Source organism: Onychomys torridus, chromosome 17, assembly GCF_903995425.1.
Source record: "Onychomys torridus chromosome 17, mOncTor1.1, whole genome shotgun sequence".
Taxonomy (NCBI): Eukaryota; Metazoa; Chordata; class Mammalia; order Rodentia; family Cricetidae; genus Onychomys; species Onychomys torridus.
The window spans coordinates 40,432,174-40,457,974 of record NC_050459.1 but is presented as its reverse complement, the minus strand read 5'-3'; the positions used below and the strand labels follow the sequence as shown (position 1 = coordinate 40,457,974).

The 25,801-nt window shown below is 43.2% G+C and overlaps 1 protein-coding gene across 3 annotated transcripts in view; it reads right to left on the bottom strand.

The window, feature by feature from the left end:
* The window catches only part of Enpp6 (ectonucleotide pyrophosphatase/phosphodiesterase 6), a 96,948-nt gene that overhangs the window by 19,570 nt on the left and 51,577 nt on the right, over positions 1–25,801 (bottom strand). For all 3 annotated transcript variants that reach the window (XM_036166837.1, XM_036166838.1, XM_036166839.1), the window contains 4 exons: positions 17,735–17,846; positions 6,951–7,092; positions 6,347–6,526; positions 3,320–3,457 (listed from right to left, as the gene is read on the bottom strand). In XM_036166837.1, coding sequence (XP_036022730.1) covers positions 3,320–3,457; positions 6,347–6,526; positions 6,951–7,092; positions 17,735–17,846 — 572 coding nt within the window. The remainder of the gene's footprint in view (positions 1–3,319; positions 3,458–6,346; positions 6,527–6,950; positions 7,093–17,734; positions 17,847–25,801) is intronic.

Below are 25,801 nucleotides of genomic sequence, written 5' to 3'. Positions count from 1 at the left end.
GATTGAGGTTCCTTTATTCTGCAGTTCAGTGCATCTCAGAAGCAAATCTCACCCCAGGCAGGAATTTTCTAGCCATATCAACCAGTTGATTGACAGACCTTAGGGGAAGTTTCTAATAGTTTCTAGACAGGGGCAGATTTTCAGGGTCCTTAAAGAAACTTCACTACAAGAACTTATTGGGTATGTGGGTTTTTTTTTTTAAAGACCTTGTCTTCATAATTACGTATCTCCCCACCTGCATTCCATAATCTTCAGGGTTCCACATACCTGCTTCTTCTACCTCTAGTTTTGAAATATATAACTATCTCCCGTAACTGTAGGAGATGTACATTTCTTTCCCGCGTTGGGGTGTTTTAAGAAGCTATACAGCTCCGAGCTGCAGCAACTATTTTGTGATCTTGAAAGCAAAGCAGAATTACACAGTGCTGGCTCAGGGACTGGACTTCATTGAGTTTCTGGATTAAGCAACCATGGAGCTGATTGTCTCCAGACCCAGTTACATGAGATGGCAAATCATTATTGAAGCCATTATTCAAGTGGCCTGTGGCCCAGACTCAGTGGCACATGCCTTAGTCCGAATACTCAGGAGGCTGAGGGCAAGAGGTTAGTGAATCTGAGTCCAGCCTGAGCTATAGAGTTAACTCCCATAGTACAGCTGTATGGGAAACTTAGCATACTTTATTTCAAGAAGCCAGAAATAAAAACAGAAAGGCAAATGACTCATGGCTTACAACCCAACACTTTTTAACCAGTGCCCTCTACTCTCCCAGGATTGTTTGCAACACTCAACAAGATAGACATCTTTTTCCTGAATGGACCACAGCAGGATACCATATTTCCTTTAAGGGAAGAACCTCTGCCAAAATGGAGGGAATCTCCTTTCCCCCCTCAGAAGATTTCCATTCCTAGCTGGAATGGTTTCATAGTGCCTGTCCACCCCTGTGGGGACCCAAGGCATGTCTCACTGGAATTGCAGTGGCATCTCACTAGTTGTCCACCCTCTCCATGGTGATCCTTGGCTTTGCCACCCCTACTTGTCTCCAGCAAAGTACCCCAAGTCACCCCATAGCCTGTCAGTCTCCCCAGCTCCCACGCTGTAGTCTCTCGGCCCTTCAGCACTTGAACTAAACACGAGAAAGCAAATGACAGATGCCTCCAGTCAGGCTAACACACTAGTGCTGGACCGCTGTGGATTCATCCTCACAACTTGCCGACCTCCAGAACTTCAGAACAGTTTCCCCAGAATTTTATAAAATGCAAGACGTTTCAAAACAAGAACAAACAAAAAAGAAAGTTTTTTTGCTGTGACTTGGGAGGTGTTTCTTGATGGACTGATGTCAGTGGGCCTCTAACCAGGTTGCCTGTGCACTCTACAGAGGGCCCTAAGAAACATGTGTGTTTGTATATTACAGATTATGAATATGTATGTATGAATAAAACTGATTGTATTCTTTTTTTGTTGTTGTTGTTGTTTTTTTGTTGTTGTTTTTTTTTTTTTTTTGAGACAGGGTTTCTCTGTGTAGCTTTGTGCCTTTCCTGGATCTCGCTCGGTAGACTAGGCTGGCCTCGAACTCACAAAGATCTGCCTGGCTCTGCCTCCCGAGTGCTGGGATTAAAGGCGTGCGCCACCACTGCCCAGCCCGATTGTATTCTTATTATCATTTTATAGTGTGTGTGTGTGTGTGTGTGTGTGTGTGTGTGTGTGTGTGAGAGAGAGAGAGAGAGAGAGAGAGAGAGAGAGAGAGAGAGAGAGAGAGAGAGAATGATAAAGATACATGGCAAGGTTATTGTTAATATTCTGACCTGCCCCTTGGGGCCACCCTGTGTCCTGATGTAGAAGCCTCTTGCTAAGGAAAAACTCTGCCCCTTAGTTCTGCTTTTCCTCCCACAATGTGTGCACCCTCCTCTCTCCCTCCCCACCTCTTTCTGTCTCGCTTCCTCTTCATCTCTCTATTATAATAAACTCTCCACGCGGATGTAGCATCTGGGTTGTGAATGTCCACCCGACACCCTGCCGCCATCCCTGAGTGGAGTGGGTTGCTCGCCAGCCCACCACTGCATCTGCCCAGCATGGTCCGCTGCACATGTGGGATACCCTGGCCCGGCCAGCTGGGGGTTTCCCATCTGTGCATAAATCATAATAGTCATAGCTTAAAATTCTCTCAGTCCATGTGAACTCCAAACGGGTTGACAAACTAAAGAGTTACATTTTAGTTCCCAGAAGTGGTGGTGTTAAGAGGCGTCTCTTGAAACCCTTTTTGTCTCTAGATATTTTTGAAGGTTTCCTATAGAGCCCAGGTTGGCCTGGAATTTGTCCTCCTCCTCTCTCTGTGTCTGCCTTAGAGACTCTAAATGACATGGCAGAGGAAGGGGGATTCGGTTTCAGCAGAGCCTGACTGGCCTCTGGCTTCTGTTGCCAGTGGTTTCACCCAGATCTGCCTTGTTTTCGGTTCATGGTGACCAAACACTTCTCTCTGTGAACACACAGGAATAACTCAGTCTTGCTCATTAACTGATGTTCATGTCACAGAGCCCTTTCATTTCATGACCTGCTTGTTGGTCACCCACTCACTCGCCCAAATGCCTATTTCCACGGACAAGCAACCTGTTCCCTCTAGCATATTATTTACCTGGAATCCTAGGCATCACCGGCTTCAGCCACCTACACCTCCTTTAATCTTGCAGTCCGAGCTAAGCACAGACCACCTTGGAACTCGTGTCTGAAGGAATGCTCTCTTCCAGAATGGACTGGATTCTTGGTGTGATCATAGATACATTCCTAAGTATCATACATGGATTTTGCTGAGCCTGGGGCCCAGGAGGACAAGGAGGAAGAAGTCAGGCGGGCCTGGGGCACGTTAGGGCTCAGGTCCAAAGGGAAAGATAATCTCTGCTGTAAAAACCAGCTGGTAATTTGGGGGCCTGGGTCCCTGAAGTTCTGTTTCCTAAACATTTCTCCTGAAGTGGAAACAACACAGGGCTCCCCTGGCTTTCGGCTGCCCTGGAGCAACGGCTTCAGATCACAGTAATTGTCCTGCTTTAAGCTAAACAGGTTGTGTGGAAGCTTCGGTAACTGAGTTGAGGACAATTTATTACAATACAGAGTATGTGGAGCCATGAAGTCTAAATCTCGATGCTGGGTTTGCACCTGAAGCCTGTGTTCTGCTAGACGTCTGTCCGGTCCAGCCTTTTGATTTTCTAAACAAGGAAGTGGTGCAGCAGAGGACTTCTGGTGAAAAGATGTCAGTAATTGTTACTTACCTGTGGGCTGTGGATAGAATTTGAACAATGAGGGGAAGGGCACCGATTTTATAATTACCTCCGTTATGAACCACCCTTCATCCGCCACCAAAGTCAAAGGAGACACGAATTTCCCTTTCTTGTAGTAGAACCTGCTGGGTATCGCTTCTTTCTCATACACAGTCATGTGTTCCACTGTGCTGAGTTTGTGATATATCTGCAAAGAAAACCAAGAATGAGCTGTTTGAACACTCATGTGAGATCTGTGAGATAGGATATCTATGTGTGTATACACACATACATATATGTATATGTGTGTATATACCTATATATGCACATATATGTATGTATATAAGAGAGAGAGAATTTAGCTACATTAAAATAAGATTTTTTTTTTCTTGAGAAGACTTACTAAGTAGCCTTAGGTGGCCTGGAACTCACTATGCAGACCAGACTGGCCTTGAACTCAGAGAGCTCAGCCTGCCTCTTGCCTCCCCAGTGCTGGGATTAAAGGCATGTACTACCACATCTTGCTATGAGAGGCTTTTGTATAGCTTGCAAATGAAGCTGGCTTTATCCAGGAAGGCTAAAGAATCATGTGCTCTCGGACATGAGAGATAGACCCTCTAGGGAATATACTGAAAAGCTCTCATGTGTGTGCACCTGTACAGTGTATACACAGAATAACCCAGACACATAGCAGAAGAGACATAGTAAAGAGATACTGGTGCAGTTCTGGGGCAGACACCATAAAGAACAGTAAAGACAGATGCACCACATCTGCAAAGATGCTCTTAAGACTCAGGGATCTCAGCCGGAGCAAAAATAATGTAAATTGTAGAAAATATCACAGAGATTCTTAGGACATAAAACTCAAGTAACCACACAACCTGACAATAAATGCTTACATCTCAGTGGTTTTTCTGAGAGGGTAAAAAGCTCATGGGATCTAGGAAGGGCTTTCAGGAAATGTCATAGGTCATGCCAGTATTCTATTTCTCTCAAAGATGAGGTGACCACTCCAACACTATCCTATACTCCTATACTGCGTACACACTTTCATATATATTCTTTCATAAATAATCAGCGACCAGTGAGCACATTACAAAACTTATTTGTCAAAATTCTATGCACGAAAATTAAGTGGCAATCGTGAAAGTGGCCTTGCTGATGTTGAATATCACCAAAATCAGAGAAAATATATGTGTTCTTTAAGTTGCCATCAAGATTATATCCTACCCATACATGACTCTTAAAAACATGAGGAATTGTTTATTAACCACATTGCCAATTCCGTAATGAAGATGTAAAGTCTACACACACTTCCAATATTTAGCAGAGACTTAAATATTTGTGGCTAAAATTAAAATCCACCTGCTGACGCTGGTTTGCTGTCCACCAACCAAGTCAGACATGCATTCCTTTATAATAAAATTGTGTTTATTCACTCACACCCTAAAAACAGTCTTCGGGCTGCTGAACAGAAAGTTGTTCATAGCTCCATGAATTAACCTCTCCTACTTGATTAAAAACGACGTATGCAGAATTATTTCGAATCTGTGAAAAACCCGCTGTTACAGAGCAGGTCCTGCAGATTGCTGTGACCCTCACATGACATGACTGTCACCAAACACAGCCCCCACTTTTGAAGCATTACCAACTGCTATTGGCTGACTACAGTGTTTGGGGTGCGCATCCTCCTGGAAGATGCTCTTCTCAGCTCTGTGAGTGTTGATGCCCAAGCATTCTGGAGATGTCACATGCCTAAGTGCCAAATTGGAGACAAAGATGCTCTTCCTTGCCAGGAAGAGGGAGTTGCTTCCCAAGAACCTGCCAACGTGTAACATATTCTTTCCGTTTTCGTATTTGGGGAGTTGCTGGGACACTGTAAACTTCGTTTCCTGGCTATGGAGCTCAAGGAAAAACATGGCGGTGGCGGGGAGGGGGAGCATTTCCCTAGTGAATGGTGAGAGAGCGGTGGTATCCTTGACAGACCTCAAATCAGGGCAAGCAAGGTAGTGGCGGCGCTGCCTCTGGGCCAAAGGACCATCGCTTCCACCAGGACCCTCTGGCTAATGTTCAGGGGCAACAGTTCTGTAGCTATGAGGAGGAAGGGAGGCAGCGGCTCCCTGGCTCCTCCTGGCTCCCCTGTGGCTGGCGTTGTCCCCTCCACTGAGAAACACAGATGCTTCCTGGCCCACGTCAGCTCCCCTGGGAGTGGACAGATGCTGCATCCATGCACTGGGAGGCAAGGAAGCAACATGAGCACTCCGTTGTCAGCCAAGAGTGGCACTCAATCCTCCTTATTCTTACCATCCCCTGCCATCCCTCATTATTTTTTTTTGAGAGGGTGAACATAGGGTACTGAGTTCCTGAAGGGGAGTTTCGTTCCTTGTCTGCACACTGTGGGAAGTTGACCACACCCTCCTAGGCACCCTCTTGTTTGATGGTCTTCCTGAGTGGCACATATATAGTCTTGGCTGTGATCTCAGCCTGTTTCTGTGTACTCCCATGGGTTTGAGGATAGCGTCCATTGCCGTGTTTCCGTGTGGAAGGCAGAAGGGCCGGACTCGCCATTCCCTTGTACACAGTTGATAACAGAGCTGGGATCAGAACCTAGGAGGTGTGACCGTAAAGTCAGGGGCTGACCCACTGTTACACATGTGGCCTGTGCTGTCTTCTTTAGTCAGCTTTATATCTCCAGCCCCCTGGTGAAAAAGAATAGGTTGCAGATAGAGAGGCAGCTTCACTCTGAAGAGCTCACCTCCAGCAGCCCCCTCCATAGTTTGTCCAACAATAAACGAGCCCTAATAAGGGCATGCTGACACGTGCCAGGCATTTGCAAAGTATGGAGTCTCGTTTAGCTCTTTGAATTTTTATTAAATTCAGTGGAGGTAGATACTGGTATAGAATAAACAAACATAGAAAATGAATGGCCTTTATAAAGGTCACTTGGTAAGTGAACGGCAAGCTCAGTCATCTGATCCCAAAGTCTATGCATCTACCCTGTCACATAGTTCACTATGAAAACTCTAGGAATAAGACAAAGCATAAATGAGTGGCCAGTGGGGCCAGGTCACCTCCCGTCCACCATGGTGTATCTTGCCTCAGAGTGTTTTCCAGGGGCTGGCCACAGGCTCACAACGGGCCCTCTGTCCTTCACCTGCTGCAGGTCATCCAGGCTGATGTACTTGCTCAGCTCAATCACTTTATCCATCCAGAAGATGTCAGTCATCCCGTGGTCTGAGAAAATGATGACATTTAGGTCATCCTGCAGGCCTCGTTCCTGTGGGGTGGACACGAGCAGTCACCACAGTGATTGAAGAAAGATCCTTTCACACAAACATTCTTGTAAAGAAGTGTTTTTAAGCTATTGATTAAAGGAGAACAGAGACTGTTAAAGTTGGAACCCACATTTAACCGCCATGTCCAGGTTAAATTGGTCAATAGACTTACTAGTATTACTACAAACCAGGCCAGCTCTCTAGTCAAGCCAGGCAAAAACACACATCTAGATGAATTAAATCCCACTGACTACCTATGGAATAAGGAGTCTCTTGGTGCCCTAAAAAGTGCTATGTGAAGAAAAGAGAGCCTTGCACTGGCCTAGTAAAGAAACTGTTGAAGAAAGTATGAAGGAGCGGCAGTCATGGAGATGATAAGAGATGACAGGGGAAAATGCCAGATCAGTTGCCCTTGCTTTGGGTCACCTGGATCCACTGGATCATGTACTTCAGCACATTGTCCACAGCTCTGAGGGCATCTTTTCGCTGAGGCGATGAGGGGCCATAGTGGTGACCTTCCACATCGATGCGCTCATAGTATATGGCTGCTAGATCGGCTCGGCCACTCCTGGAGGGAACAGAGTAAGATGACCACACTTGAAGGAGACCTCTGGCAGCTTGCCCCCTCATGACCCACTGACCCCCTGTGAAGGTGTGAGAACCCCCAAGCGGACCTGCCTAGTAGACCAGTCACAACCCACATGTCCACATAAACAAGGTAGGTAGATACTGAACTCAAGGTTTCTAGTCCTGAGCGGCTTGGTGGCAAGATTTGAAGAGTGCTTTTATTGGTCACCTCTTCTTCTGGCCAGACTGTATTGCTTTTCATGTCCACAAACACAGAAAGATGTTGTATGAGGCCCTTCTTATCACCTGCTGGAACTGGAAGGTCAGGGAAGTGGAGGCAATTCTTTAAATAACTACCGTAAAGTTATTAGTGGACTTGAAGGGAGTCCTAATAAAATGCTAGACTGTGGGTCTGACTGACAAGAATATCAACAGTAGTGAAACCACAGCCACTTTGTCGCTGTCAGTAGATTAATCCTTGGGATCTACCATCTTCAGACACACCCACCAGCCAGGGGCTATGTGTGACAGGCTAGCTCTCCTATAGACACAGAGTAAATCCCAAAAGTAACTGTACATTTATAAACTCAAAAAAAACAAAAACAAAAACAAAAACAAAAAACAAAAAACCCAGGGTCAGCACTGATGGTGAAAATCCAAACCATTTAACCCCCAATGCTGATCTAAGGATGGCCAGAAGCTAGTGATATAAGGAAGAGTGAATAGCTTATGGGGAGGGGGAAGATAATTCCAGGAAACATTCTCTCGTCCTTCACACAACACTTTCCACTGTGACGTCCCCTCTCCAAGCTCTGGCTTTGCCTATCTTCCCATCAAGCACCCAAAATAGACTGGAGTGGTATTGATGGTGGTAAAGATGGCCTCCAGATGAGTGGATGGAAAAGAAATGAAAGGTGATCTTTTTTTTTTTCTTCCTGCTTGGACCTGTAGAAGAGGAAGTATTAACATCCTCGTCTATTTGCCTTATTTCTCTTGAAAAAGGCTGCTTTAGGCACATCTGTATATAGACACAGACACACAGACACATAGTCACACATCATGTTTTCCCTTAAAATGGTCTTCCCAGCATGAGCAATGGAAGAGTGTGATCTCGGGGCTGCTAGCACCTTGGGTCTTGCTGTCCCCCTAGAGAGAAGCATCCTCATGATGCTTAGAGAGCCTGGTTTCCCTGGTCAGAGTCACACGGTACCCAGTCTTCTTTCAGATCTGTGGAAGTCGTCACCTCCTCCAGGAAGCTTCCTCTGGTGTCCTGAGGCTCAATCAGGTGGCCCTGGCGCATGGCACCATGCTCCCATGACTGTCTGCTCTCTTCTGGGCCCTTTTAGGTATACTTTCGCCCTCTAAACTAGAGATTCCTTCACATCAGGAATGAGGATTCATTCTCCATGTCTCTCAGCTCAAGCTTAGCATTTGGCACACAGTAAACACACTACAGTTGTCAGCTAAGTGTATAGTAACAAGTACCTGCTAAGTGGGCTTTTGACGGTGGCTGGGTTTTGTGTTGGTTGCAGCATCTGTCAACAGCCCATGACAAAGGGGAACCATTCCACCCAGCCTGAGTGAACTTTAGAAATTCCTGGTGTTTTATGACACCTTACCAACTCCCTGAGAAAGGGCAAAAGTAACACCAGAAGACACCATCATTGTCACCCAGGTGCTCTGTGTGGGTGGGTTGACTTTGTTTTCAGGCCTGGAGCTATTGGGACAACTGTCCTCACAAAAGAGCATTTCCAGATTTGCACATGAAGAAGTAGACTTTGGAAGGTTCTAGAAGTGTCTCACTCCCTGGCAGATCTCTGAGACACAACTGGAACTTGGAAATGTAAACTGGGCCTTTGAAAGAAAGTCTATCCACATCTACTCCATCTTCTAAACTGGGGGAGAGATTCAAGAGTATTCTCTGCCTGGTACCCTCTTTTTGGTCAGCACCCTTTAGTGATGCCGTTATGTTCTATTGAACATTCTGGGGTGCCTATCATTAACAGCTCTGAGGAAACTTTGGTTTCAAGCAAAGTGAAATTGTTAGTCAGATGTTCTTTTCTCTTTTTAGAAGAAAACAAACTGACCGTTCAGTAATAAGCCCCATTGCCACCCTCCTCCACAGTATGGATTGGGTTATATTAGTATTTAGATTTTTCTCACAAATGGTATGATCATTATTCATACTCTCTAATGTGAGGATGACTAATTCAAACCTCCTGTGCATCTGTACACAGTCAGGCACAAAAGGTCCCTCTAGGTCCTCATAGTGTGTAGGTGGTAGGGAGAAGTCAGTACTAGGCAATATGATTTTCATCCATATGCTGAAACTCGCTCATGGTCCATAACTGGGAGGGCTCTGGCCTCTTCCTCCATCACTACATCTGAACACAATGGACGATTTCCATAAAACCTGTCCTGGAGATAAGCCTCCACATTTATCTGCTTTATGGACTGGCCCCTTAGATATTCCAGATGTGCTGGTTCATGCACTATATCATCTGTTTAGGGGTCCACACTTCCAGCACTGGCCCTAGATATGGTGGGAAATCCCACTTAATGCATTGGTGTCTTAATAAAGTGAGGTTTACTGTGGTATTGGAGTTTAATGAAATACACCCAGCTCTCTTTATTTTAATACCCACTGTATTGCAGCGTATTTGTAGTGCACTGTAATATAGGCTGGTTTCTCCAAGGCTGTTTATCACATTTGAAAATCTCCATGTGGTCAGAAAGCTGGAGAGTGTCACAATTTACCTGATGGCATTGTTTCAGGAAGCTGTCAACCTTAGATGCCAGGAACATGTGATTTGGGGTGCTTGTGTTACAAGGAATACACACGCGAGAGGTTTCTGTGCTAAGGTTGCATTGATTCATTAGGGACTGAAGTCTCCCAGGGCTGACAGTTCCTGCCTGTTTGGAGTTTAGCAGATAAATTCTTGGTAGCCAGCTGTTTCCGATGTGGGTCTGGTCTCTATCACAGGTCAGCTCATTTGTTATGAGGTTGGGTGAGGCAAGTTGGATAGAAATGCCTGCGTGTCTGCTGTTGGCCATTTACAGCTTTGAGGTTCAGGAACCATGCCAGAAGGACATGTGGCCATCAAACCCAGTTCCCAGAAAGCTGCAGGGGGCCTCCAACCCTAGAGTTTCAGGGACACCCTAGTCTCCCTTCACCTTATAATTCTGTCTAGATTGCTTTGCAATATAAGGAGTTCATAATGTCATATGCATTTTTCTTACTGAAGTAGGCTGGGAAGAGAGAGGAAGTGGGCACAGACAAATGGAAGCAATTTATAAGTATGGTTAGTTATTGACTGTTAAGAAAGATGATTTAATATTTAGAAAGAAGAGCCCTGAAATGACAGTGTGATCCTTCAGTATCATCTTGGAACACTGTCCCATACACTTTCTTAAAAGTCACCACATTTCATTCGTGGTTAGCATTCAGGTTCCGTAAACTTAGCTGCTAGCTAGCAGAAACCTGATAAAAAGTCAAATTTGAATTTTCTGATGGAGGAAACAACCCTGAAGTTATAGTTTGATTATTCTCAGTATTAGTGATATTTCTCCATGTATGAATAGCCACATCTCATCATTCCTCAGCTTCCTTTGTTTTTAGCTATGTGTTTCTCATATTCTCCTTCTAACCACCTTGTTATTCCCACTCCTTCAGGAGCAAATTGGGTTGAAATCTTGGCAGAATCCTCATAAGTGATGGAATACTACATGGCTGATTTCATTGTGAAAATTAACTTTTGACAGGAGCACAAATATGCTTTCAGATCCTGGATTCTCTTCTCAATGAAGACGATGTCTCAAATGAATGGCAACAGTATCTCTACACCTCGCCTGCCCTGTGTGGGAAGCCTAGCAGCAGTGATTGGAGTGAGAAATGTCCCCTGTAGTCTCATGCATTTGAGCCCTTGGCCACGGCTGAAGGTGCTGTTGAGGGAGGTTTCGGGGTGTGGGGAGGAAGTGTGTTACCTGTTTTCAGTCTCCTCTCTCTCCGCTTCATGGCAGTGGTTGAAATATGCACTCTCAGCTCCCAGCTTCCTACTCCACGCCTGATGCCATTATGGACTCTGACTGTACGGAACCATGAGCCCAAATAAAGTCTTTCTTCGGTAAGTCGCCTTGCTCATTTTGTTTTATTACACAACAGGAAAGTAACTAATGCACTGCCATTGGGATGCTAAGTGAGCTGTTGGTGTAGTACTGGACACATAGCAAAAAGGGAGGAAGGGGAAGGGAGGGAGGGAAGAAGGGAGGGAGGGAGAGAGGGGAGGAGGAAGGGGGAAATAAATGTCTCCTTTCGGGTATGTCTTCCTTACTTTGCTGGAGTGTGCAGGTTTAGCATGGAGGAGAATTTGATCCCTACTGAGTGACAGCAAGCATCTCCACTCTTCTTAGTCTGCCCATAGAGAGCAGGGACCCAGCCAAAACCCTTGACCTGGCTTCCTTTCCCAGGTGGCCAGAATTCTCTCGTCATCCATCTATTCCTTCATTAACCTCATCGGTGGCTGGGGTTCTGAGATTCAGAGTTGCCATAGGAGCTCCCCTGCAGTTGTGTCCAACAGACACCATTGCTTGTGAGCACTGCTGCTATCCACTGCTCTTTCTTTGCTGTTCTATGCTGTCTGTTGTGTGGTGCTGTTCTGGTCAGTTCTGACCATTAACCTCGGATGGCATTCAGGATGATTGGCAGGTACTTTATCACTATGATACCTCCCAGCCCTTTCTTACTATTTTGGGGCAGGGTCTCACTAGGTTTTCCAGACTGGCCTTGAGCTCACTCCGTGGCCCAGACAGGACTTGAACCTGTGAACCTTCTGGCTCAGCAAAGCTGGAATTATGGGCTTGTACTACCAGGCCTGGATTCTAGAGCCTCCTTGACCAGGCCGCATGAACAATCTGCTTTGGGCACCACGTTGGAAGCAGTTACTATCTCCTCTGTGAAGCCAGGACTCACTGTCTACCTCCTGATGATCCCTCTTATCTTACTCCACAAATTATTCTTTAAGTCTATCTAGTCTTTAGCACCAGATACATTTTTTTTCCTCACTGAACCATGAACCTCTTGCAAACAGAATTTCCAAACAGAGATATCAAGAGATATTGACCATGAACTGCTTTGTGTTTTGGAAGGGGGGGGTGGCATTGTGTACAGGGACCTTGCCTTGCTGAGTCCTTACGTGTGATGACAGGGCTCAGGAAGCACCAGTGAGTGGGACTGGATGCTGCTGAATGCACAAAGCTGCATACCTCCTTGTCACAGTTACTGTTAAATTGCTACAAAGAGGCACCATGGCAAGGGGGCCCCAACAGACACAACTTTGGGGCTTGCTTACAGTGTCAGAGGATGAGGCTATGACCATCATGGCAGGAAACATGGCAGCTGTCAGGCAGGCATGGCACTTTAGCAATAGTTGAGGGCTTATATCTAACACACAGGAAGCAGAGAGAGGGAGGAAGGAAGGAAGAAAGAGAGAGAGAGAGAGAGAGAGAGAGAGAGAGAGGGAGAGAGAGAAAGAGTTGGGGTGGCATTGACTTTTGAAACCTCCAGTGACACACCTCTACCAAAAATGCCACCCTTCCTAATCCCTCCCCCAAACACAGTTCAACCAAGTGGGGACCGAACATTCAAATATATGAGCCTATGGGTGCTGTGGGATGTCTTTCTGTATGCTGTGAATATGTGTTGCTCGGATTGGTTGATACGTCAAGCTGCGTTGGCCTATGGCAGGGCAGGATGGAGCCAGGTGGGAAAATCCAGGAGAGATGCTGAACCGCTGCCCAAGGAGCAACATGGAAGGGGACGCAGGTAAAGCCACAGAACATGTGGTGATTCACAGGTTAATAGAAATGGGTTAATTTAAGATGTAAGAGCTAGCTGGCAAGAAGCCTGCCATAGGCCATACAGCTGGTAATTAATATAAGCCTCTGGGTGATTATTTTATAAGTGGCTATGGGACTGCGGGGCTGGGTGGGACCAGGAAAATTTCCAGCTGTATATGGGGGCATTTCATTCAAAGCACCACACATTCCTCCAACCTGCAAGAGTCCCAGCCCCGGGATGGGCTCAGAGAGGATGATTTCCAACCTCCTCTATCTCTCTGGTTCTTCCTTCAAGGCACCATAGAGATGTGAGTATGGACCAAGTTATAGGATTAAGGAGCCATATTTCAGTCAGTTCACACATAGGGGAGGAAGCCTAGCCCACCTAAGCCTCTTTCAAAAGAGGTGGGTACTGAATCTCTACCCTAAGAGCTTGTAAGGTCAAGAGAAGGCAGTTAGCCTTCAATAGTCAGCGATGTTTTAATGAGATAGTGTCCTAATTAAAATTTGTCAACTTGACACAGACCTAGACACATCTGCAAGGAGGGAACCTGAGTTGAAGAGATCAGATTGGCCTATGGGCATGTCTGTAAGCCATTTTCTTGATTGCTGGTTTGATATAGGAAAAGGCCAGCCCGCTATGGCTGGTACCATCCCTGGCATGTGGGCCTGGGCTACGTAAGAAAGGTAGCTGAGCAAGCCAGGAAACAATGTTCCTCTATGGTCCTTGCTTCGGTTCCTGCATCCAGGATGCTATTTGAGTTCCTGCCTAGACATCTCATGATGATGATAACTGTTGACTAAAATAAACCCTTTTCTCCTCAGATTGCTTTTGGTCATAAGGTTTATTACAGCAACAGAAAAATCAAACAAGGACAGATGAGGAGAGATAGCGCCTATGTAACACGGTAGATAAAGAGCAACATAGGTTCATGTAAATGAAGCCCTTTGTCCCAATGCTATTGATATTAAAAATGATACCTTTTCTTTAATCTTTTTATATGCAAAAAAGTCATCGAAATTCAAAGGTAACATCTTACAAGGATATGGCAGTGCAAGGCAATGCCCAGGTCAAACTCAAGTGCAGGCTCATCTCTTCCTGTCTGGACACGTGAAGCCCCTTGATTTGTCTGGACTCCTGCTGAAACACCCCTGGGTACGAATGCATGGCAAAGTCTTAATGACCTCTCTTAGGTTCTGTCATATCTGTCCCATGTCCATTCTCTCTGAAAGGCAGTTGAACACTGTGCACAAGACAGATTCAGTGCAATGTGTGTGTGTATGTTTGCACACTTGTGTGTGTGTGACTTCTCAAATGCTCCTCAAATTATAATTAGGAATTTGAGATACAGAAAACCAAAAGAACCTAAGTGCCACAGCTTTGCCTAAACACACCTACCACAAGAATTAGATTCCTTTGTGCCATATGCACACGCTCATGCACAAGCTCTTACATGCAAAGCAATCTTGATTGCTCTAGATTGTTCTAATCTGGCTAAGACTATTGACCAATTCATTCCTGAAGAGGACAGATTTGATTTTTGTATGAATAAAAGTATTGACTTACAAACATTAGTCTTTGGTCTGCTTTGTAAGAAGGAAGTGAAAGTTGAAGAGAGTGTTTCCTTTTTTTTTTTTTTTTTTGGTTGTTGTTGTTCCTGGAAGAGGACCCAGGTCATCCTCACTGCCTTCCTCAAGGAGTATCATCTGGTCTTTCCTTTCTCTCTCATTCCAAATACTACCTAGCTTAGAGATGACAAGCAGGAGTTTGCATCTCTACTCTTCTCTGTCAGTCCATAAACAGAAAGGACTTGGATCATGTTAGAAATGATCTTTCTATCTACTATTTAAGAGGTTGTTTCTAGCTTACTGGTTAACTTTGGCAGTATGAAGACCCTGCCACCCAACCCCAAGAGCATTATCCTTGTTCAGTCCTGCCCAGGTCTGTACTGTCAAAACCCAAAGGCATCATCTAGATTGCAGACTGTGTGAATGGCAGCAGTTCTCAACCTGTGGGTCATAACCTCTTCAAGAGTTGCATATCAGGAGCTGGAGAGATGGCTCAGAGGTTAAGAGCACTGGCTTTTCTTCCAAAGGTCCTGAGTTCAATTCTCAGCAACTACATGGTGGCTCACAACCATCTGTAATGAGATCTGGTGCCCTCTTCTGGCCTGCAGTCATACATGCTATATACCTAATAAATAAATCTTTAAAAAAGAGTTGCATATCATATATTTACATTGTGACTCATTACAGTAGCAAAATTATAGTTATGAAGTAGCAATGAAAATAATTTTATGATTGGGGTCACCACAACATAAGGAGCTGTATTAAAGGGTTGCAGCATTAGGAAGGTTGAAAAACACTGGTCTATAGAGTTCAAGACCATGCACCTAGACTACCCAGCACATGAATGGTATTGAGTTGGGCAACATGGAGCACCAGACCATACCATATGGAAGCCTAGTCTGAGGTAACTGTACGGACTTCAGCTCTTTGTGGCCTTTTCTCTCTAGAGGAGTCCAATCCCTTTACCAAATGTAAACATACAACCACCACTATCACCAGGAACTATAGCAACAATCAGAAAATCTTACCTGTTTCCAAGATAAAGATGCTTCTCCTATTACCTTTGCCATGTTGCTTGACAAAGAAAAACAAAAGGAAAAAAAAACCACAAAGCCAATACTTCTCTAGAGGAAATAGAACCCAATTTTTATTCCTCCAGCAATCTGGTGTTATGAAAATGAGAATGTCTGTTTAAATTGACGATCACTAGCCTGGAGCTCTCATGGTACTCCTTGCTTGCTATTTTGCTGTGACCCGTGGGTTGGGTACAAAGAGAGTCCATTCAGTGCCAAACACAAGATAAATATGAGAGATATGCAAACACACAGATAAGCAGGCTGTCCGACTACTTGGAGGTATTTATGTGACAATTACAATCCAAACTCTCCTATCTCCCATGGCAGTAGGATGTAGAGATGGATAGCGTTTGGGTTTGGAACACATTGGAAGTAAGATTGAGTAGACATAGCGGAATTCTGAAGTTCTGGCACTGTTCATCTGCCCTGTGTGCTGTGGCAGTCTGCTTTGCATTAACCAGACAGCAACACAATATACCAGCTCTGCTTGCACATGGCTCTCTAGCTCTTGTGGGCAAGAAATAAAAAAGGCAGATGAAGTAGCAGGCAGCATCACATAATACACACAACACACGTAATATATAAACTGTACGAAGAATAGCTGCTTAGGTTAACTCTGCCCCTGCAAATACCACCGGAACCAAATGACACGAACAAGTTTGTTTCTTCTTGATGTTTAATATTTTGAAGCCAATTTCTCTTTAGCCTGTCAATCATGCTAAAGCATCTTGTAACCCAAAGACCCCTCTTTATAGATTTCCCACAGGGAGAATGGTCAGAAAATCAGCATGGGATGGGGTCCTGTTATCTCCTTTGATAGTCCTGTGGGAGTGGCAACCATTTACTCTGAAGGTTGGGGCAGAAAAAGAAGTACAAGTGTGGCCTCCATGGTCAGTCACCTCTGCACTGAGGTGATCTCACACCACGAGGAAGACCCCACTACTAAGTAGATACTTGAGTTACTAGGAGGTAATCTCACCCAGTTGCTCATCTCTGTACCTGAGGTAGTTTAGAATGTAATACACAGTTGGTTGTCTATGTGAGAGACGATCTCAGTCATAGCCAGGCATCACTGTTTGGTGCTGGTGATTCACGAACTGTATTTAGGAAGGATGGCCTCTCACTTCCTGCCTGGAAACTGTGCTCTTTTGGAATGATGAAGGTCCTGCCCCAATCTATAAACTCTGATTCTGTGTCTTCTACTCTGACTCCCCACTAGGAAACCCATTCAGCAGCCAAGATGACCTCAGAAAACCTCAAGTCCAGCTCTAGAAACGGGAGCCCCCAACACCTCCTCATTCCTGATTTCTAAAGCACACTCCCAGCTGGCCCCCCATCTTGGAGACCTGACTGCTTCCAGTTGACTTGAGGCTTTATCTTTGACTTAGTAATCAGTTCCCTGACAGACCTATGTGTTATTCAGGAGAGAGGAACTAAGCCTTGCGTGTTTCACACTCTGTGTCATTGTTTGTATGCAAGGGAAAACAAACAAACAAACAACTAAGCAAAACCAAAACCATTCCTTGTTCTAATACGAAACGTGCTTTGTACATTTCAAACAAGAGTGTTGAAAAGGCAATTTCCCCAAACACATCTGGTCACAGATCCTTCCTTAATGCAAACACTTACTGATGTCTTTGAAATATACCTGCTCAGTAAATCATCAGTATGAAAATTCTGGAACTTATGTGGTTTCTCTATAGTTTAACAACAGAAGAAGGTCCTCCAGCCCTGGGGATTGCTAGCATCCCATTCACCATTTGCAAACAATGCCACTGCTCACAGTTACAACCCACTTATCTCACCTAACAATTACTACATAAAACTCACTGAGGTATTATTACACCTAGGTCCAGCTCTCTCAGACCATTGTAGGACTTGCTGTTCATCCAAGAAGGAAGAGGAAATGGAGAGATTGCCCAGTGGTCAAGAGTGCTTGCTGCCCTTTCAGAGGACCAGAGTTTGGTTCCCAGCACCCATGTCAGGTGACTCACAACTGCCTGTAACTCCAGTTACACAGGACCTAATTCCTCTCTGCAAACACCTACATCCACTGTGTGTGTGCACATGAATGCGCGCACACACACATACACACACATAATCTCTTTGTTAAAAGAAAAACAAGGAAAAACAATGTTATGGCTAAAGATTTGGGACACTTACTTTAATGAGTCAAGAGCACCACTGACTGCATCGGCAAAATTGATATCTGTTGGGACCGTTTTATATTCTAGGCAGTAAGTTGGTCTGACACCAAGAATCTCCACTTCACAGCCTAACAAGAAAAGATATGGAAAATAGTTATTGTCTCTAATACTTGAAGTAGGGCTATGAACCTATTCCATAAAACAAACATCAGTCAAAATATTATTGTAAATTTTCATAAACTAAAATAATTTATTCCTGGTAGGTAGCATATTTTTTCATTATATTTTTGCTTCAGTAGAGTAGTTTCTTAATGTCATTGCAATGTAATACTGGAGTCCCATGATGGCTACCAATTGGACAATAGAAACAAAACAAATATGAATTAGTATACCAAGATATCTCAATTAATTTTTTCTCTACATTTTCCATAACTACCATCATCTAGTCTAAAGTCCCCTTGCCTATTCAAGAGACTTACTTTGAATAGTACCTTGTAGCCAGATAATTATAAAATAAAAATTTCCCTATCCAGTTATAGGACTAACTGGACCATACAGTGGTAAGAGCAAGCCAATTTCACTGAGTTAAAGCAAGAGTTCTAAGCTGGCCTTCCATCTCCCAAAATGCAATAAAAGAATCAGAAGCTGAATGTGAATCTGCTCAAGTGTCTACCCCAGACTCCTAGACAAGCAGAAGCAGGGGACACTTAATCAGAATATCAGAACACAGAGCAGCAGAGGGGTGAGCCAGCCTCAGTTTACATTTGTTGAGCAAATATTTACTGGCACTTACTATGAACTAGTGGCTCTGTTCAGGCAGAGGAAACCAAAATGTATCAGCCAGGGTCTCCTGCTCAAAGCAGTCCAGAGTCTAGTCTTATGAGAAAGAGAAAAACAGTGTGCTGTGTGAGGTCTGAAATAAGGTGCCCACTTCCAGGGTGGCAGTGGAACTCAGTAAGGAGCATTATGTTGCCTCTTTAAAGACCTGCTTGCATCCCTGTCCCTGGTTCAGTGTTAGAGACAAGGTGATGGGGGTTGGAGGTAGGAGTGGGGGCAGGGTGGGTACCAAGGCAAAGAAAGCAGTGCGAGCCAGAGTTCAGAGGACAGTTATGAACCATGAAGTGCCAGACCAGGGGAATCAGCACACCAGATGTGGCTGTAGCTTGCAGCCCCAGGGAAAATGATTTCTGAGTGGAAGTGAGTGAAAGTGGGAGACATAGAATGTGGGGGAGGAGAAAGTCTGCCAGGAAACAGGTTGGCAGGCACTTCTGAGTACGTCTGCCAGGTGGGCTCCAGTTGATGCAAAAGGTGGCAGAGTGAGCACCTCGGAAGACTCTTTTCATTAACATATTGTCATTTGATTGGAATAGTCTGTGCCAGACCCTGTCTGTCTGCCTGAGATCGTGGGTTCAGGGAGGGCCGAGAGGTAGGCAGTTCTCCTTTCCTGGACAAGCTTACTAAGAAGATAAATAAATAATAATTTTAAAAAGGTGTAGTTTAGGAATGAATCTGCTCACAGTTTCTAGAATACTATGAAATGCAAGGGGAATGCTGCCTGCCTCTTACCTTGAATACCTGTGTTTTGTCTCTCAACAGTTACTTGTAAATTTTGATTGTCGTCTCAAAGCCTTTTGTTCTGTATGTACACCTTTCTTAGTGCCAGAAACACAGCAGACATCATGTGCCCTTTCAGAGTTTAAGCACTATCTGCAGTGTGGCCAGGTGTCTGTTTCCACATTTCCAGTATGTGGGAGTGGGAATTTTGAAGTAATGAGACTGATCATTCTCTTACAGATGAATGAACTGCATGATTTTTGTGCCTAACAGATTAGTACAAACCACAGGTTGTTTACTTCTTCTTCTTCTTCTTCTTCTTCTTCTTCTTCTTCTTCTTCTTCTTCTTCTTCTTCTTGTATTATCAATATCAAGCATGTGTTCTCTTGATACTTTCATTTGATTAAAATTAATCTGGGCTTAAGACTTATGTAGTAATATCCTTCACCTGAGAAATTAACTCTTGGCCTAGGTTAAAATAGGATACAAGCTGGGTTTTTTTTCTGGTTAATTATGTCTAGACTTCTGCACAAGCAATATGTAGGAAAGTGGAACTATTATTATATAATTAATTTTTTAATCTTAAAAATTATGTAAATATATCCCAGAGATATTGTAGATTTAGTTCCAGACAATTGTAATAAAAAAAAAGTCACAATAAGGCAAGACGTGTGCATTTTGGGCTTTTTTATGCCTATAAAATTTTCATATATATCATACTATAATTGAATGCCATACAGCATTGTTTATAAAAGATATATATATCTTTTAGTTTAAAATTCTATATTTCTGAAAATAATCACAATCACACAAAGTTTTAGAAAATGGCCAACGGATTAGTTTCCACAAAAGTGAAGTATCTGTGAAATATAACAGGATGAAGCACACACACACACACACACACACACACACACACACACTCCTGTAATGGGTATTTCTTAGTTGAGGACCATGGTTGCATCTTACAAAAGTCTTTGGGAGTGACAGGAGAATACAGATAAATTCCACTGAAGTGCACAGACTCTACACTGAGTACCATATGATCACAACATATCAGATAAAATAGAATTCTGTAGAATGACGAATGATAATGTGACATGTTATGGAATATTTGTGCATTATGTGAAGATATATTGCTGTGATTGGTTTAATAAAGAGCTGATCAGCCAATAGCTAGGCAGGAGATATAGGTGGGACTTCCAGTGAGAGAGAGAGAGAGAGAGAGAGAGAGAGAGAGAGAGTAGGAGATAAATCTAGGAGCACAGGGGATGCCAGGAGACACTGAGGAAGCAGGATGGGTGTTGTGTGATAGAACATATATTAAAGAAACAGGTTATTTTAAGTTATAAGAGCTAGTTAAAAACAAGTCTAAGCTAAGGCCAGGATTTCATAATAATAAATCTCCACATTGTTGTTTAGGAGCTGGCTGGCAGGCAGAGAATGAGGTGTTACAGGGATGGGCAGTTCTTAAAACACAGGGAGAGGACAATGATATGGCCAGTTTATCAGATTGTTTCTTGGTGGGATGGATTAGATGTGAAGTATCCCCAAGAAGGCTTATGGATTGTTGGGGGGAGTTAGGAACTGTTTGAAGAGGTTCTAGAACTTCTAGACAGTGAGGTCTAGTCTAGAAGAAGGAAGAAGGTCACTGAGGGCAGGTTGTTAGGAGTCTCTTGTCTCTGCCCCTTCCGATTCCTCTGCTTTCAGTTGCCAAGAGTTGAGATACTTTTCTGCCACATCTTCCCACCCTCACCCCACTGCTCCAAAGGGCATGGAACCAAGAGCCATGGACTGAACCCTCAGAAACCATGGGTCCTGGTTTCAGAGCCATAAGCTAATGAAGCACTAAACCATGGAATGGTAAAGTATAATTAATTCCAAGAAGAGTATTACCTTTGTGAGAGTCCTTTATTTGAAATGAGATGTATATTTAAAATTTTTAAATATGGTAATCTAAATCTAAAACTCTGAATATCAACAAAAACTGGGGAGAGTGCCAGGGAAGGAAGGGAAGTGTTTTAGTTACAGATAAAGGGGAAGATGAATTATGATACATCTCATGCTAGACATTGCTTTAAAAGATATGGACATGCAAAGGGGTGTTGGATGAATAACCACTAAATCACTAAAAGAAGAAAAATAAAGCGTCAAATTTTAAACTAAATATCTAAGTTCATAAAAGTAAAAAAAAAAAACAAAAAAAGAGGAAGGATTCATGCAGCAATAATGACAAAAAAAGGACAAAACCAAGGATTTTAGTTTTAAAACAAACATGAAAATTCAGAAGAAGCCATGATTCAACATAGACATTTATGTGTTTAAATTATTGCTCATTTATCATGTACACACAAAGGAATCTTAGTAACGTATGTACAAGACTTTGACCTTAACAGAAATTAGTTTGAGATACAATGAGTAGTCTGGCATTCATTGATTGTCAGATGATTCAGTCTGCAATCCTAGTACTTGGAAGACTGAGCAGGAGCATCAGGAGTTAAATCCAGTTTGGCGATTGGCTGTACAATGTTTGTGGCTAGCCTGAGTTACATGAGGCTCTGTATCAAAGACATAAACAAACAACAAATAAACAAACAGAGAGAATAAATAAACAGAGATATATGGAGAATTTGGGTGTTTGTATCAATGGAATAAACTAAATAGATTTGATTTTTTTTTAATCTTATGAGCATAGGATATAAAATTTTATACACAACTGTTAGACAAACGGGGCATATTCTGGTCCATAAATAAAATCTCAATGGTTCCCAAAGAGCAGAAAAGTTCCAAACATGATGCATACAACCTGACCACAGGTAACAACATTAGGAATTTAATCATAATAGCTAACTAAAAATAAACCTAACCACTTGCAAATTTAAAAGAAAACTGTTATGTAAATTGATGTACGGAGCAAATGAAAACTTCGTTGACAGGCTAGTTATTAACAACAGTGAAAATTCTATACTTCACAACTTCAAGGGACACATTTTCACAAATCAAGAATGTTTCCCTCAGTGCTATAATTTATTGCTCTGAAAATGTTTTTCATCAAATAAAAAATAGAAATAAATTTAGGAATCAGGAGGTATGCCCAAGAGTGTCTGTATGACAGTCTTTACTAAACTTTTGCAGGGCTGAGAGATGGATCAGTGATTAAAATGCTGGCCACACAAGTGCAGAGACCTGAGTTCATATCCCTAGTGCATACAACTTCCAGATGGTCATGATATCCTGCCTTTAGTTCAAGTAACCAGAACTGGAGACAAGGGAGTCCCAGAGTAAGCTGGCTAGATTAACTCACCATGTTGGTGAACTTTAGGTCCAACTGAGAGGCCCTGCCTCAAAGAATAGAGTAGAGAACAATTGAGGAAAATTCATGATGTCAGTCTCCAGCTTCCAGATACATATGCATACACACATGACCATCACACACATGTATAGTTATAAAAAATTTTACTCTATGACATAGTACAGTAGTATGAACATTCACAGTAGAAACAAAAGTATCACCAAACTGTGAGCAATGGGCATGAATACTTATATTTTTCTATTCTAACCTCCATGAGTATTTTTTTTAAAGTTGATTAGCAAGCCACAAGTTTACATTACTGTTTACTATGGGTTATGACCTGTGTTGGAACAATTCTAATAATAACATCTGTAGATACCAGAAACCACAGAGAACATAGAAACCTTTTATGTAAACTCATGCACAAAATTTATTAACAATGGGCCATGTATACCAGATTATATTGTCTAGTGATGTTGTCAGACACCTTAGTTTGTGTTAATACACAATATAATGTTCATATAACAAGATTGCCTAACACCACATTCTTCAAGATACATTCTGTCTTCAGTTGTACTGTAGATAGATTAGATAGATGATGTTGATAGATATATAGACTGATTGACTGATTGATAGATAGATGACAGATAGATAGATGACAGATAGATAGACAAATAGGTAGACTTATGCTTTAATCTTCAAATTAGTCATGGTAAGAGATAAAAAACAATAATAAAAATGGAACAATTATAACAATATACTATAGTAAAAGAGACTGGCTAAAGAAACCCACCCTGACCCTGGAGCTTAGAACTAGGGAAAGATGGCTCAGATAAGGTCAGTAAAAGAAACACAGTTTGGCTCAAATCAGAGCCATTTCTGCTCCTGGCCAACTGACTTGTGAAACCAACCAATCACAGAGCAAGACAGTAGAACCCTGGCCCTGGGGCCCAGGAGCAGGGAAAGAAATATAGCCTGGGTTTGAGACCTGAGTCAGAGAAATAAACACTTTATCCCCAAACCCAGAACCAAGGGAACATGCCCTGACTCTGAAACTAGTGCCAAAGAAACATTCCTGGTCCCTAGAATCAGAGTCAGTGAAAGAAATGTGCCCTGGCCTTAGAATTAGTATCAAAAAGCTAAGTAAAGCCAGTGAAACAAAGACAGTTTGGCTCAGATCAGAGCCATCTTTGCTCCTGGCCAAATGACTTGTGAAACCAACCAATCACAGAGCAGGACAGTAGAACTCTGGGCCCCAAGTCAATCACTGGTTGACTCCACCCCCAAGACATCCTATATAAACTGCCCTGCTTGGCCAGTTAAAAAAAAAGAGCTGTTCTCTCCATCCTGGTAGATGCAGCTACTCTCCTAGACTTCTTCCCAAATAAATTTCTTTTTCAAAAGAGTTTTGGGTGGGTGTGAAAGATCTTCATTCATTGGCATAGAGAAGATCCTGGCTGAGATGTCCCTCAGTGGACAGAGCAAGGGAGAGCTGAAAGAGCTGAAAAAGTAATACTTTTCTCCAGAGCCAGAGGAGATTGCTACATTTTTACAGGGGTTTCCACTTTTTCAGAGTGAAGCAAATGAAGCAACATCTTAGTCCAAAGAAGCAGAGCTCTTCTAGGAAGAGTCCTTAAGTGGAGGCTGAGAAAAGCCCAGCTATAGCTGCTCTCCAGGAGAGGAGCAGGATTCCTATATCCTGCAAGGAGACCATCCCCCATCACACCAGGTATAGCCTGACTCTCCTGAACAGTCAGAATACCTTTCCCTGCAGAGCTCCTGGCAGCTCCAGGCCTGACTTCCCTGAATAATCAGGATACCCTTCCCTGCTGAAACTATTCCAGACCTGACTCTCCAGAGCAGTCAGAAAAACTTTCCTTCCAGGGCTGAGCTATCTCTTTGCAGCTCCAGCCATCAGAGCTGTCCTAAGCAGCTCCAGGTGTCCACGACATCTCCAGGGCAGACCTGTCCTGAGCAGCTTGAGGTGTCCGGGAAACTTGTCCTCCATGGTTGAGCAGTCTCTTTGCAGCTCCAGCTGTCAGAGCTGTCCTAAACAGCCAAGGTGTTGCCTGATTCTCCAAGGAGTCAGGATACCTTTCCCCAGAGTTGTAAAACTCATATTTTTGGTTCCCAAACCTGGGATCAAACCCAGAGTTGCCACAAATTTACTTACACAGAGTACCTTTCTCATTTAAAGGAAGTACTTCCTAGCTTTTCTTCTGCTTATATCTCACACCACCACCCTTATGCTTTGGCTTCTTTATTAAGTAAAATAAGAGTTACATGATTACAAGCACTGAGATACTTTAACAGTCTATCTAGTAACCAAGATGGATTCCAAGTGATTATCTCGTGGGTAACTGACAGTGTGAATACACTTAGGCAATGGGGTGCTGCTAATTCTGAGAAGGACAAAATAGGACATCATGAGATTTTGAGCTCACAAATGCTGTACATATTAAAACTCAATAATCATTTCTTTCTTGATTTTTGCAACTAATGCTTTCATATAGCAGTTGACAAGTAGCTAAAATAGTGTGAAGGAATGCTCTATGAACCTTATATCTGTGTGGAGTCTTCAATCACTTCCATTCACTAAGGGAAAGGTTATAAAGCAACATTCTGACTATTTTTATTATTGTCCTGCTCTGCTTAACAAATCACTTCTAGGAACACATTGTAAGATATGAAGTCATAAAGCCTGAAAGCACAGTTATGTCTAACAAAAGAAGGGAAATAAACATCACACAATGGCTGCAAGAACACATCTTTGTGGCTGCCTTGATAAGCCGTTTTTGTAGAGATCCAAACTGAAGTCATGTGGAACTTCCTTCCCCACAGCCCATCTTTCACTCTAGGAGGAAAGCTCTCAGCTTCTTCAGGAAGAGATGGTCATGTGACCCAATCCTGACATGGAGGTCTACTGAGGAGCATGAGGTGGGGAGCTTTGCTTCCTTATGAAAGATAAAGAGTTACTGTGGGAGCAGGCCCCTCCTTCTGTAGTGTAGGTTGTGAAGATAGAATCCTGGACTCATGGCAGCTATCTTAAAAAGAATGACACAACAAAGAGGAAGATTCCAAAGTCAATATACTAAAGCAAAGCAGAAAGTCCCAGGGTATGCACTTTGAAAACACCACTGACAAGCATTAGAACCCACGTGCAATACTTCTCATGTGGTTCAAACAAGTCCCTGTGCTGCCCACTCTTTGTCTGTTCTCTATTATTTATAACACACTTCC